The sequence below is a fragment of the Ursus americanus genome, chromosome 12 (genome assembly GCF_024610735.1).
Source record: "Ursus americanus isolate L20-20 chromosome 12, mUrsAme1.1.p, whole genome shotgun sequence".
Lineage (NCBI taxonomy): Eukaryota > Metazoa > Chordata > Mammalia > Carnivora > Ursidae > Ursus > Ursus americanus.
In genome coordinates this window covers 67,239,632-67,259,718 of record NC_142138.1, presented here as the reverse complement: position 1 = coordinate 67,259,718, position 20,087 = coordinate 67,239,632, and the positions used below count along the sequence as shown (strand labels likewise).

General features: G+C 40.7%; 1 protein-coding gene and 1 non-coding gene across 2 annotated transcripts in view; one reads left to right on the top strand and one right to left on the bottom strand.

Moving 5' to 3' along the window:
* Positions 1–20,087, bottom strand: part of LOC123803675 (notch homolog 2 N-terminal-like protein A) — a gene marked incomplete at its 5' end in the record, with an annotated part of 142,237 nt that overhangs the window by 43,924 nt on the left and 78,226 nt on the right. The window contains 3 exon segments of the mRNA XM_087865733.1: positions 18,021–18,184; positions 19,076–19,156; positions 19,159–19,410. Of these exon segments, the coding sequence (XP_087721859.1) occupies positions 18,021–18,184; positions 19,076–19,156; positions 19,159–19,410 (497 nt within the window).
* On the top strand, positions 7,519–7,729 carry LOC148109210 (small nucleolar RNA U3). The gene has a single exon (XR_015726426.1). It is a non-coding gene; the product is annotated as a small nucleolar RNA U3 (small nucleolar RNA).

Genomic DNA, 20,087 nt, shown 5'->3' with positions numbered 1-20,087 from the left:
TCTCTGGCAAATAAATGAAATCTTTTAAACAAATTAGAAAGTTAAAAATAGAGCTCCCCTATGAACCAGCAATTGCACTGCTAGGTATTTTTCCAAAGGATACGAACATACTGTTTTGAAGGGACACCTGCACCCCGATGTTTATAGGAACAATGTACACAATAGCCAAACTACAGAAAGAGTCCAGAAGTCCATCGACATATGAATGTATAAAGAAGATGTGGTATATACAATGGAATACTACTCAGCCACCAGGAAAATGAAATCTTGCCATTTGCAAAGACCTGGTTGGAACCAGAAGGTATTATCCTAAGTGAAGTAAGTCAGTCACGAAAAGACAAATACCATGTATTTTCACTCTTAGATGGTATTTAAGAAGCAAAACAGAGGAACATAGGGAAAGGCAAGGAAAAATAAGAGGAAAAGGAGAGAAGGAGACAAAGCATAAAAGACTCAACTACAGAATACAAACTGAGGATTGCTGGAAGGGAGGTGGATGGGGGGATGGGGTACCTGGGTGATGGGCATTAAGGAGGGCATCTGATGTCATGAGCCCTGGGTGTCATATGCAACTGACGAATCATCGAATTCTTTTTAAAAAACATTTATCTCTTTGAAAGAGAGAAAGCATGAGAGAGAGAGAACACAAGCAGGCGGGAGGGGGAGAGGGCCAGGGAGAAGCAGACTCCCTGCTGAGAAGGGAACCTGATATGGGACTTGATCCCAGGACCCTGGGATCATGACCTGAGCCAAAGGCAGACGCTTAACTGACTGAGCCACCCAGGCACCGTGAATCACTGAATTTTACCTCTGAATCTAATGATACAGTATATGCTAATTAAATGGAATTTAAATTAAAATTTTTAAAAGAAAAATATATATTGCCTTGCTTTGCATGTTTGATTGGGATAGAGAATGTAAATTGATTTTCTTTCCATTGGATATAAATTGGTCTTTTTTGGTGGTTGGGGGGACCGGTCCGTAGCTTCAGAGGAGTTTTCTTCTTCTTCTTTAAAATCTTTTAGTTCTGTGAGGATAGGTTTTAGTGTTGGCTCCTCTGCTTCTGTCTCCCCCAGGCATCCATGACTTTCTCTCTGATCCTTTCTCAGTATCTTTTATTCATTTCTGTTCTCTTGGCTGCTTTCTTTTCTGTATTCAGTGTCCACTATCCTTCTGCACAACTGTTGCCCTGATGAATCTTGTTGACCAGCCTCTTTTCCAGAGTATTTTTCTTCAGTTTTTTCCTACTTCTGCCAATTCTAGATTCTCATTTCTTATTTCTTGCCCACTTCTCTTTGGAGTCGTGTGTGTGTTAAGCGAACTTTTACCTTTGTCATGTCTACAAATGCTTTGTTAGGTACACTTAATTCAGGTCAGGATGTCATTTTACAGTTTCCCTATGTTTTGTGATTGATTTTAAGGGGTAACGTCAGTGAGCTGAAATGTTTGACTCTCTATTTCTGTTTGTTTTATTTTCTTCTGTCACCTTGGAATACCGGTCTGCTCTATCATTTTCTTTTTAACACGCCTGGGTTTGGTGGAACGAGAAACAGAAGTTCCACGTAGGAACAAATGAGTGCTATGAGTAGCTTCGTGGACTTCGGAGGTCTGGATCCTCTCTTTGGTGTAATCATTCTAATAGATGTAAAGGTCTGGGGAGAGGCGCGGTGTGTCTTCTGCTTCTGGGATCCTGTTTTCTTCCAATAGGTCCTTTCATTTCTATCAGTGGCTTCATTCTTTCTCTTTACCACAAGCCTCCAAAGGACGTTACCTTCTTCCAGGTCTGCCCCTTTGCACCGACGACTGTGCCTCCCCCAGCTGCCACCTCTGATCCTCTACACCGTGCAGCCCCTTTCCTTCAGATCCAAGTAGCTGAAGCTGTAGTCCGCAGGCCTCAGGCATATTCTGAGCCATTCGCGCTCTCTTTCTGCCATAATGCCCCTATGTTCCCTGCTGAGTTGCCCTCCCTGAAGTCTTCTGCTCTAAGTGCATGGTCTGTGCTAATCCCTCTGCTGTGTCTGGCTCCCAGACCTGGCTAAATACTAACCATCCCGAGTCCGCAGTATTGGCTGGCCCCTGGCTGTTTGGGGGCAGGGTTATGAGTGGTGTTACTGACTCTCTCGGTTAATCCCTAACCCTTTAAAGTATGTGTTGAGAGGTTCTGCTGCCATTATCCTCAGTGGACTTGTACTCTTCATCACTCTTTTCTAGATGCAGAATGTCGGGAGTACACACAAGTAGACAGAATTGTATAACAGAACATCCCCATCCTCATCAGCCAGTCTCAACAATTATCAATTTATGGCTGAACTTGTTTTACTACAATCCCACCCACTTACTTTTTCCTATATTATTTAAAGGAAAAGCCAGACATCATATTTCATTTGCAGTTTTATCTGTATGTTCCCTAAATGAGAACAGTTTTTGAAAGGATTATCATTGTAACCTTCGAAGTATTCATCAATAAATTTACAATATGTACTTTCATAAAATACACAGTGTTCACATTCCCCATTGTTGTCTTTAAGTTGTTTTCTCTAGATCAGGATCCAAACAAAATGCACAAACTGTGATCAGTAGGACCTGTCTTGAAGCCTCCTAGCAATGTGTAGATTTCTCCTCAGTTTCTCCCTTTCCTTCCTCCTCCCTCCCTCTCTCTCCCTCTGGCTCTCAACCTGCTTCTCTCTCTCTCTCTCTCTCTCTCTCTCTCTCTCTCCAGGTCTTGCTCTCTCCTTTTTTGTTACCCATTCTTGGAAATACTGAGGTGTTTGTTCTGGAGCATTCCCACAGACTGCATTTATAGCCAGATAGACTATAACACAATCCACCATACGTCCTCTCAGTTCGTGGTAGATTATGGAACAGTGCTATTAGAGAGAAAATGCAAGCCCCACATGGAATTTAAGATTTTCTAGCTGGAACAGTGAAAAGTAAAAAGTATAAGCGCACAACAATCAAAAATAAGCTTGCATCTTGCCGCTTAATGCTTCACATTAAGGGAAACAGAATTCGCCCAGAGTAATAAAGTTGTGTTTAATAGAAAAATAGTCACTATTTCTTCAGTTTTTAAGTTTACATTTATGGGAGCTGAAAATGAAATATAATTAAAATGCAGCTCTGACAAAAGAGGTCCTTCTAACCTCATCCAAATATTCGGTAGCCCCTTGTTTCTGACTGCTGTGTTGGAGCTGGCAGATGTAGAAACTGATCAGTCTGAGGTTGGACGTATTGGCAAGACTTCCTCTCAAGTGCTGTGTGCTTTTCCATCAGGATGCACCTCGTATCCGGGTGTTCTAATGATGCTGGCCGCCCTCATGTTCAAGGCCTATCCATCAATCGATTCTGTGGAGCACAGTGATGATATTCCATCATCATGTTTTGGGTCCTAGAAGACTTGTATAAACACTTGTATTAAGAGAAATTTCCCCAAATACTATTTACCTGGCGGTACAGTTTGTAGGGAAAACTGCAGCTAAAGGAGCTGGTCCTCTAGCATCTCTAATGGTAACCCATAAGTTTCTTTTCCTCTTTTTTTTTTTTCTGTGTTAATATGAAACCAAGGATGCAATCATATCCAAGTGTTTTAAACCATCGTATTATGGTCTTATGATTGCTCCATTTAACCTCTCTTTCAGCAGTGAAAGTGACTTCAGGTTGGCTTCCATAGCCTTTCAATAAAACCCTCATAGCTTTTGAGACCTTTCCTGCTATCTGTATGATGAGGTGTTTCTGTCTCATGTTGAAGATTTGCTGCCTCTGGCCTGGCCTCAGCCATTTCTCTAAGAATCTGTGGTTCATTTCATGGGAAACCATGCTCCCAGATCATAACGTGTATCCTTAGGCTCTCATTGCAACTGGTATTTCTAGGCCTTTGTAGTGGACAGAGCTGGGAAATGGCATATTTGTATTCATATATATTCATATATTCACAGACATTCACAAACACTGCCAATTACAGAGTCGTAGACTGTCATGATGTTCTTCTCAACTTTTTTTCTCTATCCATTCAAAAATATAGGGTGAGGGGCAGAGTATAAAACTAAGTGAGTACATTATTAATTTTTCAAAATGTTTTGTCCTGACTCACTATTCTTCTGGCTGTATTCCTATGTTAGGAGACTTCTTTTGCCTTACTGGGACACCATTTTGCCTTGTCATTAAACTGATGCTTGACATCCCTATGTCCTAGACGCCTCCTCTCTGTGTGAATTGCTTTCTTTGTTGTTTTTATCATGTCACTAAACACCACATTTCAGGTCACTTATGGATTTCATTTGCCTCTCACGAGACTTCTTTTGAAATTGTCAAATGGTTAATTTATGCTTAGGAATATGCATCATACATGTAATGAACACCAATTTTGGAAAGATTTGTAACCTTACTGCCATTTTGCTATGCTTATTTGGTTTACCCTCGTATTTAATGCCTGGATATTTACTCCCAAAAAGACATAAACACTAATTTGCAGGAATACATGCACCCCTATGTACAGCAGCATAGCCAAATTATGGAAAGAGCGTAAAGACAATGTGGTGTATATATACCATGGAATTTCATTCAGCCATAAAAAAAGAATGAAATCTTGCCATTTGCAAGGACACGGATGGAGCCAGAGTGTATTATGCTAAGTGAGATAAGTCAGTCAGAGAAAGATAAATACCATATGATTTCACTCACATGTGGCATTTAAGAAACAAAACCTATAAGCAAAGGAAAAAGAAAAGGGAGAGAGACAAACCAAGAAACAGACTATAGAGAACAAACTGGTGGCAGCCAGAGGGGAGTGGGGCCGGAGGATAGATGAAGGTGATGGGGATCAAGAAGTGCACTTGTGGTCATGAGCACTGGGCAATGTCTACAAATGTTCAATCACCATATTATACACCTGAACCTCATGTCACATTGTAAGTTAACTAAAATTAAATTTTTAAAAAATATAAAAACAATTTTAAAAAGATGGAACAGCGTTGGATAGATTTCTTTGGGTTGACCTCATGTCATTGACCTGCGGTTGTATTCCTCTAACCACGCATGGGAAGTTCCAGGGCATGGGTCAGTGATGGATGATATCACAGTGGATGTGTGCACTGGTGTTCCGTGACATAGAAGCTGAGGTTGAGAAGAGAGAAACAGGGAGGCAGGGGAAAAGGATGCCCTGAAGCACCTCCTCACTTCTTCAGCACACGTTCCCATCTAGATCTTATGAGCCAGAGACTTAGGAGGTCACTGTAGCACTAATACAGGAAATTTTCAACTTCTACTGTTTGTGGGTCCTGCTCCTGGCTCCCAAGGAAGCTATGCTTTCACATTTACCAAGGTCAAAATGAATCTACAAAAACTCGAAGCATGGGCTCTATTTCTGCCCCAAGCACACATTGTACCTCTGCTTTCTTAAAGAAAATAACCCAAAAGGAGCATTCCGGAAAAGATAAGAAAAAGGAAGACACTTCCCTGGTTCTCATAAGATTGAAGTCATACCACCCTTCATATACTAGAAACTTAAGATCTGGAACTGCAGTGTCTTTCTACAATGTCTTTTGTCTGACAGTTTGTAACTTTTCATGTAAAAATGTATACAACCCTACACCAAATGTTCCTTTGCCAGACCACTCCCTTCTTTGTGAAGACTGCCTATCCCAGGCGGCTGTCTTTTTTTTTTTTTTTTTTTTTAAGATTTTATCTATTTATTTGACAAAGAGAGACAGCCAGTGAGAGAGGGAACACAAGCAGCGGGAGTGGGAGAGGAAGAAGCAGGCTCCCAGTGGAGAAGCCCCATGTGGGGCTCCATCCCAGGACTCCAGGATCACGCCCTGAGCCGAAGGCAGACGCTTAATGACTGAGCCACCCAGGCGCCCCATCCCAGGCAGCTGTCTTAATTTGGGCTCAAATAGAACTCTCTTCCTTGGTTTTTTAGAAATTCTTAAAGGTTCATCTATTTTGCATTGACAGCATCAAGCTCTTCAACTTAGTGGCTGGACTTGGCTGAGATCAAGGTGCAATGGGTGTGGCCAGGTGGCACTGAGCATTCAAGGGAGAAGACATGGGATTGGATCAACCACTTCTGAAAGCTCATCATCTCCCCACCCCATTCTAGTCTCCAACCATACTGCATAATGATACTGCCGTGTGAGATTCAGCAAAGGCTTTATTTTTTTTTTAATGCAAGTTTTTACTTAAATTCCAGCTAGTTAACACAGGGTATAATATTAGTTTCAGGAGTAGAATTTAGTGATTCATCACTTACATACGACAAACACCCAGTGCTCATCACAGCAAGTGCCCTCCTTAATGCCCATCACCCATTTCACCCATCTCCCTGCCCACCTCCCCTCCAGCCACCATCTCTATAGTTCAGAGTCCGTTTTATGGTTTACCTCTCTTTCCTTCCTTCCTATGTTCATCTGTTTTGTTTCTTAAATTCCATATGTAAGTGAAATCATACAGTATTTGTCTTCTCTGACTGACGTATTTCTCTTAGCATCATACACTCTAGCTCCATCCACATCACTGCTACAACAGATACACCAATTCAGTAAGTTGCAGGATTCAAAATCAACACATAGGAGTCTGTTGCATTTCTATACACCAATAATGAAGCAGCAGAAAGAGAAATCAAGGAATCGATCCCATTTACAATTGCACCAAAACCCATAAGATACCCAGGAATAAACCTAACCAAAGAGAAGAAAGAGCTCTGAAAACTACAGAACACTTAGCAAAGAAACGGAGGAGGACACAAAGAAATGGAAAAACATCCCATGCTCATGGATTGGAAAACCAAATATTGTTAAAACGTCTATACTACCCAAAACAATCTACATATTTAATGCAATCCCTATTTAAATACCACCAGCATCTCTCACATTGCTAGAAGAAACACTCCTCAAATTTGTATGGAACCACAAAAGACCCTGAACAGCCAAAGCAATCCTGAGAAAAAACAACAAGGCTGGAGGCATCACGATTCCAGACTTAAAGCTGCATTACAAAGCTGTAGTCATCTAGACGGTATGGTACTGGCACAAAAACAAACACATAGATCAATGGAACAGAATAGAGACCCCAGAAATGGACCCTCAACTATATGGTCAGCTAATCTTTGACAAAGCAGGAAAAAAATCCCTGGTATTTAAGACAGGTTATGGGGAAACATTGGAAGTTTGGGTTTGCAGTTCAGCTTAGAATGTCCAGTATGAAGCAGAATAATGCTGATTTGATATTCCAACAATATTGAGTCTTCTAATCTATGAATGTGATATATGTTTTTCTATTTATTTAGATTTCCATTAATTTATCTCAGCAGTAGTTTTCAGGGGTCTTTGTTATATGTGTTCTCATGCATTTAATGATGGCGGACATGAATCTCTATTGTGTTTGTCAAATTTCATTTCCGTTTTTTAAAATTTCATTTTCTAAATGTCCACTGCTAGTATGGAGAAACGGATTACCTGTTACTGTTACCTGTTACTGAGGTATAATTTAGGTACAGTAGACTGCATCACTTGAAAGTATACAATTGAGACTATACTTTCAGGGATCATTTCTATAGTTTGTTACTAGAGAAGTTCCTCTGAACGTGTAGAGTACCCGAAACCACGAGGAGGAGGCACAAGGTTCTCTCCTGAGCCAGAGGCTAGCTTTAGATGTTTCCACAACTGCCAATTGCCACTGATGCTCCTTCTTGTCCTCCTTTGGAGGAGTAAAAAGAAGAGGATGCAGTGTGAGTGCTTTCACAACAACAAAAAAAACAAAAAACAAAAAAAACTTAACTGTACAGTTAAACACATTTTCACAGAGGGACATACAATGGAAACTACTGCTCCATTCAGGACACAGGGTATTTCCTCTAGGTCACAACTTCCCTTGGGTGGTACCATTGAAGCCCATCACTGCTTCCATCCTCAGCCCCAGACAACCACTGGCATCATAGGTGGGCTTACATTTTTAACAACTTTATGTAAATGGAACTCTTTCATGCCTACATTCCTTTGTGCAGCCTAAGGATTCGAAAATCAATCCCTATTACTACATGCATCACCACTTCAGGCATTTTCATTGGTAGTAGTATTCCTCTGTATGGATATATTCTGTCTGTACCTTCACCTATTAATGGACATCTATGTCGTTTCCAGGGTTTAGCCATTGTGAATAAAGCTGTGAGGAATATTCATGTGCATTTGTTGTGTGGACATATTGTGTAAATACTTAGGAGAGGAATGGCTGTTCATGTGATTGGTAAATGTCTATCAGTGGTTCGGCTTTTCTAAGTGGTTGGACCATTTTTCATTCCCACAAGTGTAAGAAACTTCTAGGTACTTTACATCCGCATCACATATGTTTAGAGCCTTCGTAATTGTAGGCACGGGGATGGATGTGTAATGGTAACTCACTGTCTTACTCATTTATCTTCCTGATGACTGAGTGTGCTGTGCAAAACTGACCTCTGTGCTACACGGCCAAAATATAAGACGAACACAGAGTTTGGAAAAATGAGGAACAACAGCTTCATTGCTGTCCCGGGCAAAGGAGGCTACAGAAGGCTAAGGCCCCCATAAACTGGGAGCCTCATGAAACACTACATCAAAAACTAAGGATATACTGTATGGTGACTAACATAATAAAAAATCATTATTTAAAACAACAACAACAAAAACAAAAACAAACTGTTAGCCTAGTCCCCTTGGAGGAAGAGGCGGGGGGGGGGGGCGGTTATAGGGAAATATAGGATCTAGCCAGTTTGACAGAAATTATGTGGGTGCTCGCAGCTCCTTCATCATGTCTTTCAGGTGGTACCAGGTTCCTGAAACAAAAGGCTACGAAAGGAGGAGCAGAGGTTTGCAGAAGAGAAGAAAAAGGCTACCTAGTTCACAATTGAGCCTTGCAGAGACATTAATGCAGCCATTTTGATTTTTGTTCAACTTTATGCTTTTAAGTGGTTTAAGGGAGCATCTTTTCAAGTGCTTTTTGACCATTTGTGTATCTTCTTTGGTGAATCATTTCTTCTTCAAATCTTTTGAGCAGTTCTCTTATTGCTTTGTCTTATCGGACACAATATGTGTCAGAACATTACACTGAAAATAGAAACAGAAGGAAAACTACCAAACTCATTCTATGAGGCCAGTATTATCTTGATCCCCAAACCAGGCAAAGACCCCATCAAAAAGGAGAATTATAGACCGATATCCCTGACGAATATGGATGCCAACATTCTCGACAAGATCCTAGCTAATAGGATCCAACAGTACATTAAAAGGATTATCCATCATGAACAAGTGGGAATCATCCCTGGGATGCAAGGGTGGTTCAACATTCGCAAATCGATCAGTGTGATAGATCATATCAACAAGAAAAGAGTCAAGAACCCTTTGATCCTCTCAATTGATGCAGAAAAAGCATTTGACAAAATACAGCATCCTTTTCTGATTAAAACCCTTCAGAGTGTAGGGATAGAGGGTACATTCCTCAATCTCATGAAAACTATCTATGAAAAGCCTACAGCGAATATCATTCTCAATGGAGAAAACCTGGAAGCCTTTCCCTTAAGATCAGGAACACGACAAGGATGCCCACTCTCGCCACTATTATTCAACATAGTACTAGAAGTCCTTGCAACAGCAATCAGACAACAAAAAGGGATAAAAGGTATCCAAATCGGCAGAGAAGAAGTCAAAATGTCTCTCTTTGCAGATGACATGATACTCTATATGGAAAACCCAAAAGAATACACTCCCAAACTATTAGAAGTTATAGAGCAATTCAGTAATGTGGCGGGATACAAAATCAATGCTCAGAAATCAGTTGCATTTCTATACACAGACAATGAGACTGAAAAAAGAGAAATTAGGGAATCCATCCCATTTACAATAGCACCAAAAACCATACGTTACCTTGGAATTAACTTGACCGAGACGTAAAGGATCTATATTCTAGAAACTACAAATCACTCTTGAAAGACATTGAGGAAGACACAAAAAGATGGAAAAATATTCCATGCTCATGGATTGGAAGAATTAACATAGTTAAAATGTCCATGCTACCCAGAGCAATCTACACTTTCAATGCTATCCCGATCAAAATACCGATGACATTTTTCAAGGAACTGGAACAAATAGTCCTTAAATTTCTGTGGAACCGAAAAGGCCCAGAATCTCCAAGGAACTGTTGAAAAGGATAAACAAAGCTGGGGGCATCACAATGCCGGATTTCGAGCTATACTACAAAGCTGTGATCACAAAGACAGCATGGTGGTGTCACAAAAACAGACACAGAGACCAATGGAACAGAATAGAGAACCCAGAAATGGACCCTCAGCTCTCTGGGCAACTAATCTTTAATAAAGCAGGAAAAAACAACCAGTGGAAAAAAGACAGTCTCTTCAATAAATGGTGCTGGGAAAATTGGACAGCTACATGCAAAAGAATGAAACTTGACCACTCTCTCACACCATACACAAAGATAAACTCCAAATGGATGAAAGACCTCGATGTGAGACATGAATCCATCAAAATCCTAGAGGAGAACATAGGCAGCAACTTCTACGACATCGGCCAAAGCAACCTTTTTCATGACACATCTCCAAAGGCAAGAGAAACAAAAGATAAAATGAACTTGTAGGACTTCATCAAGATAAAAAGCTTCTGCACAGCCAAGGAAACAGTCAAAAAAAAAACTAAGAGGCAGCCCATGGAATGGGAGAATATATTTGCAAATGATGCTACAAATAAAAGACTGGTATCCAAGATCTACAAAGAACTTCTCAAACTCAATACGTGAGGAACAAATAAACAAATCATAAAATGGGCAGAAGTTATGAACAGACACTTTTCCAATGATGACATACAAATGGCTAACAGACACATGAAAAAATGTTCAAAATCATTAGCCATCAGGGAAATTCAAATCAAAACCACACTAAGATACCACCTTACGCCAGTGAGAATGGCAAAAACTGACAAGGCAAGAAACAAGAATTGCTGGAGAGGATGTGGAGAAAGGGGATCCCTCCTACATTGTTGGTGGGAATGCAAGTTGGTACAGCCACTCTGGAAAACAGTGTGGAGGAGGTCCCTTAAAAAGTTAAAAATTGAGCTACCCTATGACCCAGCCATTGCACTACTGGGTATTTACCCCAAAGATACAGATGTAGTGAAGAGAAGGGCCATATGCACCCCAATGTTCATAGCAGCATTGTCCACAACAGCTAAATCGTGGAAGCAACCGAGATGCCCTTCAACAGATGACTGGATTAAGAAGTTCTGGTCCAGGTATAGAATGGAATATTACTCAGCTATCAGAAAGAACGAGTTCTCAACATTTGCTGCAACATGGATGGGACTGGAGGAGATAATGCTAAGTGAAATACACCAAGCAGAGAAAGACAATTATCATATGATTTCTCTCATCTATGGAACATAAGAACTAGGAAGATCGGTAGGGGAAGAAAGGGATAAAGAAAGGGGGGGGGTAATCAGAAGGGGGAATGAAGCATGAGAGACTATGGACTCTGAGAAACAAACTGAGGGTTTCAGAGGGGAGGGGGGTGGGGGAATAGGATAGGCTGGTGGTGGGTAGTAAGAAGGGCACGTATTGCATGGTGCACTGGGTGTTATATGCAACTAATGAATCATCAAACTTTACATCAGAAACAGGGATGTGCTGTATGGTGACTAACATAAGAAAAAAACATTAAAATAGAAAAAATGTGGTGAGCACTGAGTAATGCATAGGATTGTTGAACCAATGTTTTACACCTGAAACTAATAATACATTGTATGTTAATCATACTTCAATTTTTAGAAAGTAGGGGAAAATGTGGTAAATCTACAATGGAATATTATTCAGCCATGAAAGGAGTGAAGCACTGATACCTCCTATAACATGAACGAACTTTGAAAAACATTAGGTGAAAGGAGCCAATTCCAAATGATCACATATGTTTCCATTTATATGAAATGTCCAGAACAGGCAAATCTATAGAGACAGAAAGTAGATGAGTAGTTCCCTGGTGCTGGGGGAGAATTAGGGACCAAGGTAATGTGACTACTGATGGTACAAGGTTTTTTCTAGAGTGATAAAAATGTTCTAAAATTGATTGTGGTGATGGTTACACATATCTGTGAACACACTGAAAACCCCTGAATTGTACACTTCCAAGAGCAAATTATATGGTATGCAAATTGTATCTCAATAAACCTATTACATTAGGGGGGAATACACTTAAAACAATGCCTGATGCATAAGTGATCTATACATATTAGCTAATACTATTACATATGAGTAGCATCCAAACAGCCCTTAGAAATTATCTACTCTAATCCCTTCATGTTAAAGATGAAGAAGTTGAGGGCCATATGGCTGACTTATCAAGTTTACATGGCTAGTAGGTAGGAGTCAGTACTGAACCAGTTTTAATCACTATGCTGTCTGGGACCCCAGAGTTCCCTAGCAAAAATCTGCAAAACTAACCTAAGGATAAAATCTCCCATGTCTGAGAAAACTCGGGCCAAATCAGTTCTCCTCCAGAGTTAAGACAGGATTTATGCTTTAAAAATAGAGATCCAGACCTCTTTTTGGAAATAGCTAGTAAATTCTTGTAAGAAAGTCCGCCCAAGGAGGGGAGGTGGTGGTAAGGGTTATATGAATAAGTTACAGTGCAATCACTTCTTAAAAATGTATTTTAAGGTTCTAGGGGAAAGGGAAACAGACAAGTCTCCAGACCTGTGGGTGGGAGGGTGTAGCAGGCTTACAAAGAGGCTCACATGATCATACTAAAAGGTCTACTGCTTAAAGCCAATTCACATCCTTAAAAGGCCAAAAGGAGAGAAATTAAACTTAGAAGGAACATTTTAAGACTGTGCTGTTATAAAACCATGGCCCACGTAACTGATAAATGATGACAGTGAGGGTGGGGAGCAGAAAAGAATCTTTTGAACTTGTCATTCCACACAGAGAACAGCATCTCTCAGGAAAGCATCCACATCTTTCCATTTTCATACACCGGGATGTGTGAGGATGGAAAGCCTTACAGAGAGACACAAAGAAGAGAGCAGACAGAGGAAGATAAGATGACACACTAGGATTCTCTCAAACCAGGCTAAAAGTCCTCCGGAAGAGCTTTAGTCCACAGCGATGAAAGAGTGAAGGAAAACAACAGGAATGTCTGAAACTGGACAAAGGCAAAAAAAAAAGCTACAAGTCTACTTTCTCCTCCAAGCCCCCAAGAAGAAATCTGACACAAAAGCAAACTGCTCCCATATCTGTCCAGCTGGTTTTCTTGGCCAACATCTTCCATTCTCCAAATGGGCCCAGATGAGCTTGCTGACCCTCATGACTGGCCCATGTATCCCTGGGCCCTACCACCCACCCAGGCTGCTGCTCCTACATGCCTCTCTTGATATCTCCCTAATGATCTCCACTCTTCTGAATTCATCACCGAAAAAGTAAAAGAAATAAATAAGGTGAATCAAAAGAAAGAAATTCGGTATATATATATTTAAATTATAGAATACAATAATTCTCTTTTCTATCACATTCAATTCATTTGTCAAATATTCACTGGGTCTAAATTTTGTGCCACACACTAAGTTGGTACTGGGAGGAAGAGTTAAAATGAGAGCGTCTACTGGGAAAGATGAACAAATAAACAATCAGTTTGATACGTGCTGTGCTAGAGGTATACAAGTTACCAAAAGACCTTGGGGAAAGTCTCCAATCCCCATGGGGATTGGGAACATAGAAGGCATTTCAGTGAAAGAGGTGCCTTTGACACATCATAAAGAATAAGCTCTAGGGGCACGTGGGTGGCTCAGTCAGGTGAGCATCCAACTGTTGATTTTGGCTCAGGTCATGATCTCAGGGTCATGGCATGGAGCCCCGTATCAGGCTCTGTGCTCCAGGTGGAGTCAGCTGGAGATTTTCTCTCTTTCTCTCTCTCCCTTTGCCCCTCCCCCACTCACACTCTCTAAATAAATAAATAAATAAAATCTTTTTTTACAAAAGAATAATTTCTATATAAAAAGGCAAGGTGGGCAGGGGAAGGTGACAGAAAGCTAAGGAGATAGCATGGTCCAAACTACTGAGCATAGGAGAATTGGAAAGACTTCCAGGAACATCAACTAAAACTGGCACTAAAATAATGCACCCTGGAAAGTGGTATGATCATTTCTGCAACAGCTCCAGAGAAATCTGCCGAAGTATGACTAGGATAATACCCAAGAGAAAGTTACATGCCCCTGCATATGAGAATACAAAAGGGAATTATTTCTAACAGTTTTGAAGCTCAGACACAAAAGCCACAAAATGGGCTTAAGCTTTATTTTAATGATATGGGGGTATCACGTATAATCAGCCTGTAAAGTACAGAGGTAGTTCACGAAGAATAAGCCTCCACTGTTTGGAGAGGACAGATCAGACAGCTTCTTAGGGAATTTTTAAAAAATCATAAAGGAATAGACAGGTATAGGAGAGAAAGAAAAGTAAAGTACATTGAGGACTGGCCAACCCAAATGTGAACTCACAAGGCACGGCCAACAGATCCAAACAATCTACTGTTCTCTGATCATCTGTGCTACTTTTTAAAATATTCACAAACACAAAAACAGCCTAATTCATTCTCTCCCCACTATTCGGCCCTAACCCAAAAATACTGAGAATCGATGATCCAATAATTTATTTTCTATGTTGCTCTTACATTAAAATTATTCGGGCTGAGTGTCCCTCTTCAGGGCTTCTGCTAAAGACTTATTTAATGGTAGCCCACAAAGGATCTGGATTATTAACAGTTGATCATCCAAGGAGAAAATGAAATACGGTTCCTTGGTTTGATTAGATTAGTTCCCTCTTGAATATATTCCTTTTTTCTTCCCTCTGTGGAGAAACACTTCTTTCTCTGTTACACAAGATGAGTCACTTTTGCAGTTTTAATACTCAAATACTACACTCATATTACTCAACCATAAAAAGGAAAGAAATCTTGCCATTTGTGAAAACATGGATGGACCTAGAGGGTATTATACGTTAAAAGAAATAAGTCAGACAGAGAAAGACAAATACCACATCATTTCACTTATATGTGGAATCTAAAAAACAAAACAGACTCTTAAATATAGAGAACAAACCAGTAGTTGCCAGAAAGGAGGTAGGGGTGGGAGGATGGGCAAAAGAAGTAAAAGGGATAAAGAGGGACAAACTTCCAGTAATAAAATAAATACATCACGGAGGTGAAAAGAACAGCAGAGGGAATATAGTCTGTAATATCGTAATAGTGTTGTATGGAGACAGTGACTGCACTTACTGTGGTGAGCACTGCATAATGTATAAACTTGTCGAAACACTATGTTGTACACCGGAAACTAATATAACATTGTATGTCAACTATACTTCAATAATAAAAATTTAAAAATCAACTCACAGTAACTATAGTGTCCTTTGCAGGAAAAGAAGTATAACGTGACCATTTGAATAGTCACTAACTTATGTGTGGTTCACTGACTTTCAGAGTTGAAAAGGACTCTGAAATTCTTATCCAGTACCAGAGTACACAAGAACTAAAGGAGAAGCCACACTAAGTCTAGGAAGTATGGTACCAGGAAGAAAAGGAGAAGACCAAAATTACATTCTCAACACTAAACTCACTTGGTTGATAAATATTTGTGTGCCTCTTATGAACTTGGCACTGTTTTGGGGTGCTTGGGATACATCACTAAACAAAAACAAAGATTCTAGCTTTCACTCTGAAGAGGGGAAGGGGCGGCAGAATTTGGAAAAGACAGACAATAGACAATAGACATAATGAAGTAAATTATATAGTGCAAATTATATACTAAGCAGATGATAAGTGTTACAGAAAAAGAAAAAGTAGACCAGGGCCAATAATTAAGGGGGGAGGGAGATGGTTACTATTTGAAATAGGGTGATTAGGGTAGGCCTCAATTAAAAGTGCAACGACTTGAAATGTGGCAGGAAGCACACAGGGGAGTTGCTTAATACCATAACAAGCCTTTGTCCCTCCTGCTGACTTGGTTTCTCCATTTTTAGAACTGAAACTATGATTCTCTTCAAATAAGGGTGTTATTTACATGGAGATAGTGATTATTATTTTAAGTAACATTTTAGTCTCTTGAATAGTGTGCAGCACAATGGAAGGAGGGGCAAGGAGAATGGTATTGCATTATGAAAAGGACTTTCTCAGAAAAAATAATCTCCAGGCACTATTTCCCTATATGGAAATAAAGTTAATACTTTCCAAACTCCACCTGGGACATAAAAACAATGAGCATAAACTCTTACAAACTGTGTAAATACATACTGCATCGTCTATTGTTTTGAATTCTCTTTAAATTTCTTTGTATACATTGTCTAAGCTGATGTCATCTGTTTTAGATCATGCGACCCCAAAAGGCAAGAACTAGTCTACTTAAGTATCTTAAATGTCTGCATGGTGCCATACATAGGCTGATAGGTAACAAAGAGTATTTGATCATAATTAGAAGTATCTTCTACTTTTTTTTTTTTAATCCAAACATGTCAAAGCATTTAACAAAAAGTGTCACACATTTTCAAAGTACCTTCAGGGATAGACAAGCAGTGCAGTACGATGCAGTAAGACGTAGAGGCTTTAGAAATAACGTCTCTGGTTTTCAGGCCTCAGCCTAACCACATCTTAGCTGTGCGACTTTGGGTAAAACTTAACATCTCCAAACTTGAACTATGGGTAAATCACTTAACATCTCCAAACTTGAGCTATTTCACCTGGGAAAACTAGAAAAATCATACCTTTCCCCAAGGTTTTTGTATAATTGAGCTAATGGAGGCAGAAGTACCTGGCACAGGGCCTAACTCATAAAAGGCATTGGATAAGTGTTAGTTTTCTCTTTGCCAAATCTTCTCCCCCACCCCACATCCCCATCCCGAACCCCGACACAGACACACACACACACACACACACACACACACACACACACACAGGCCCACTTCATTAGTGAGTAAACAAATGTCTTGCTTTAAATTACAAGCAGAGCGTAAAAGACAGCCAAGATCTCCTTACTTCATCCCACGAGCCCTGGCAGCCTCTCAGCTGTGGAATCCCTGGTTATTTCCTCTCTCAAGGAGGAGATACTATTCTGGTTTGACAGATCCTTTCCTGGACACACTCTCAGAATTCCCTAAGGTTCTTATCGTGGTTAATGGATAACAATGCAGAGACTATGGGAGTGAACAATCACTCTCTCTTAGCTAAAAACTTCCTTTATTGACTTCTCTGACTTCCCGACCGTATTTCTCTGCCAAATCAACCTCTTGTTCTGGGCAACTATTAAAAATAATTTTCTTGAAATGAAAAAACACATTTAGCTTTCAATAATAAATCATGCTAATCTCAATTATTAGCCACTTAGACTATTAGATTATTAGAATACGTGTAAAATTAAATTGTTTACATTTGCCTCCTTCTTTAACTCTTAGCATATGGCCAACAAATATGGGAGTGAAGAAAGATATCTTTTAGTTATTTCTTCTACAAGATAATGTGGATGACAATAATACTCAGTCAATAAAATTTACTTAGCGTCTACAATGATAGCATTACCTAGTCTTCATTGAAAGAGAAACCGAAAGCAATACAATTAAGAGCTTATTCTTGCGGCTTACAGTAAAATGGAATGAAGTTTTTTATTATGTGGCCGCATCCTGTATCACTCTTTTCCAAGCACATAGCACAGTGCCCAGAAAACAAGTGGCAGTCGATAAATTTTTACTGAATGAAATGAATTAATTACCATTGGGTTTTATACCAAGAACCAACGTACGACCTTTAACCCCCAGAAATAAAACACACAGTCCCGTTATATGTGAAACACATCCATGACACCAGAATCTAAGATTCTCATTTTCTGAAAGAGCAGCTAGAACAACTGCTTTCTGAGGCACTTCTGCTTACTTAGCACTTTATTCCCCCCTACAGTTTTCCTTCTTTTGTTTTTGAACTAAGGATATTTGTATAAAAGCGGAATCTTTGGGGGCACCTGGGTGGCACAGCGGTTGAGCGGTTGAGCGTCTGCCTTCGGCTCAGGGCGTGATCCCGGCGTGCTGGGATCGAGCCCCACATCAGGCTCCTCTGCTGTGAGCCTGCTTCTTCCTCTCCCACTCCCCCTGCTTGTGTTCCCTCTCTCGCTGGCTGTCTCTGTCTCTGTCAAATAAATAAATAAAATCTTAAAAAAAAAAAAATGGAATCTTTGTTGCTTAGTAATTCATCTGCTCCAGCTGCTTGTGTTCTGTTCCCAATCAAAATTCTCGGTTTTCAACCTCCTCGTCATTTTTACAAGGGGTTAGCAAATTGGCTGGGCTTGTTCCTTTCTCCATCTCTACAGAATCCTGGGCCCCAAGCTCCCATGAATTGTTCTTTTCTTGGCTTCTATCTTGTAGTTATGTCTGGATGTGACATACCTTATCTATCAGCATGCATCAAGAAGTACCCATTGAGTAACACAGCATTATCCCAGTTCCAAAATTCTCTAGCTTCATGTCAGAGCAAGGTTACTCAAAGTCAGAGAGGGTACATGGAGAGGGCCAGGAGCCCAGGGAACGTTACAAAAGAGTACGAGGGTGCATTTAGGTAGGTAGGAAAATAATCTATTATACCTTCAGAGGTGAAAGCATATAGGAAAGTTGATCACCTACTATTATTGTCAATTCAGTTTACAGCACTTTACTAATCACACATATTTTTCAACGGCTAATTCTCATTGTGTTCCCTTCCATTCCATAGGCCTATCTGTCTCTTTCTCAGAGCTGTTTCTCTTATTTCTTGCTGTTCCTCCAAAAAGGACAATAAACAATTTCCTAGCCACTCATCATCATAAACTCTGACATGTTAAATTACCCCCTACTCAGTTTATGGACCCTATTAGCTCATACAACTCTTCCCTCACCAGCAACCCACCCCACACAAAATCCTTACTTCCCCTTCTTCCTGCTCAGAAGGATATTTCCTAAAGGAGCAACTGAGCCACTCCCACCACCTTCCTTCTGCACTGAAGGTGTTTTCCCCCAACCCCAAGACACTAGGGGTTCTCCTTACCTGGAAGGCAGTTGCATTCAAACGTGAAGTCACCAGTCTGCTGGCAGGTGCCACCATTGACACAGGGGGAGGGTGCACAGGCAAGTAGGGGCTGTTACAGTGCTGGCCTGTGAAGCCTTGGGGGCACTGGCACTGATAGGAACCTGGTAGGTTGAGGCAGGTGCCACCATGCTGGCACTGTCCTGGAATGTCACACTCATTGACATCAGTCTCACACTTCTGTCCTGTGAAGCCTGTGAGGCATTTGCAGGAGAACTGGTTGGCCACAGTGGTATAGGTACTTCCATTTGCACAGGGATGAGACAGGCAGGCATCAGTCCACTGGCACAGCTTACCTATGGAAGGAGAACAGAACTCAATGCTCCCCACTGAAGTGGGAGCCAGCCTCAGCCTCAACATTCCACGTCTCCCACCCATCCAACAGCTCTACTGTGTGGAGACTCCCTAAACTCACTGAACTTCACAGGAGGCCCAAATCAGAGCCTTCTCAAGATCACCTGATATAAGGGCACCTGGGTAGCGCAGTGGTTAAGCATCTGCCTTCGGCTCAGGGCGTGATCCCAGCGTTCTGGGTTCGAGCCCCACATCAGGCTCCTCCACTAGGAGCCTGCTTCTTCCTCTCCCACTCCCCCTGCTGTGTTCCCTCTCTCACTGGCTGTCTCTCTCTGTCAAATAAATAAATAAATTCTTAAAAAAAAAAAAAAAGATCACCTGATATAGTCACTCCCTGGCACCCTCGGGCAAATACAAAGACTTAGTGGAGCACATTGCAGGGACTGTAGGCTAGTCATATGAAGCCCATCCTTGCAGGATTCCAGCCATCCCTTCAGGGGCAAAGAAGGGTCTGGATCTCCCTACTGTCTCACACCTTGTCTTTGCATAAGCTGCGCCTCTCCTTGGAATGCCATCTTCCTTTTTGTTTACCTAGTGAACTTCCACTTGACAACTCTACTCATAAGTTACCTTATTGCCCTTCTCAGCTCCCTAAATCATTCTCTCTCACACACATATC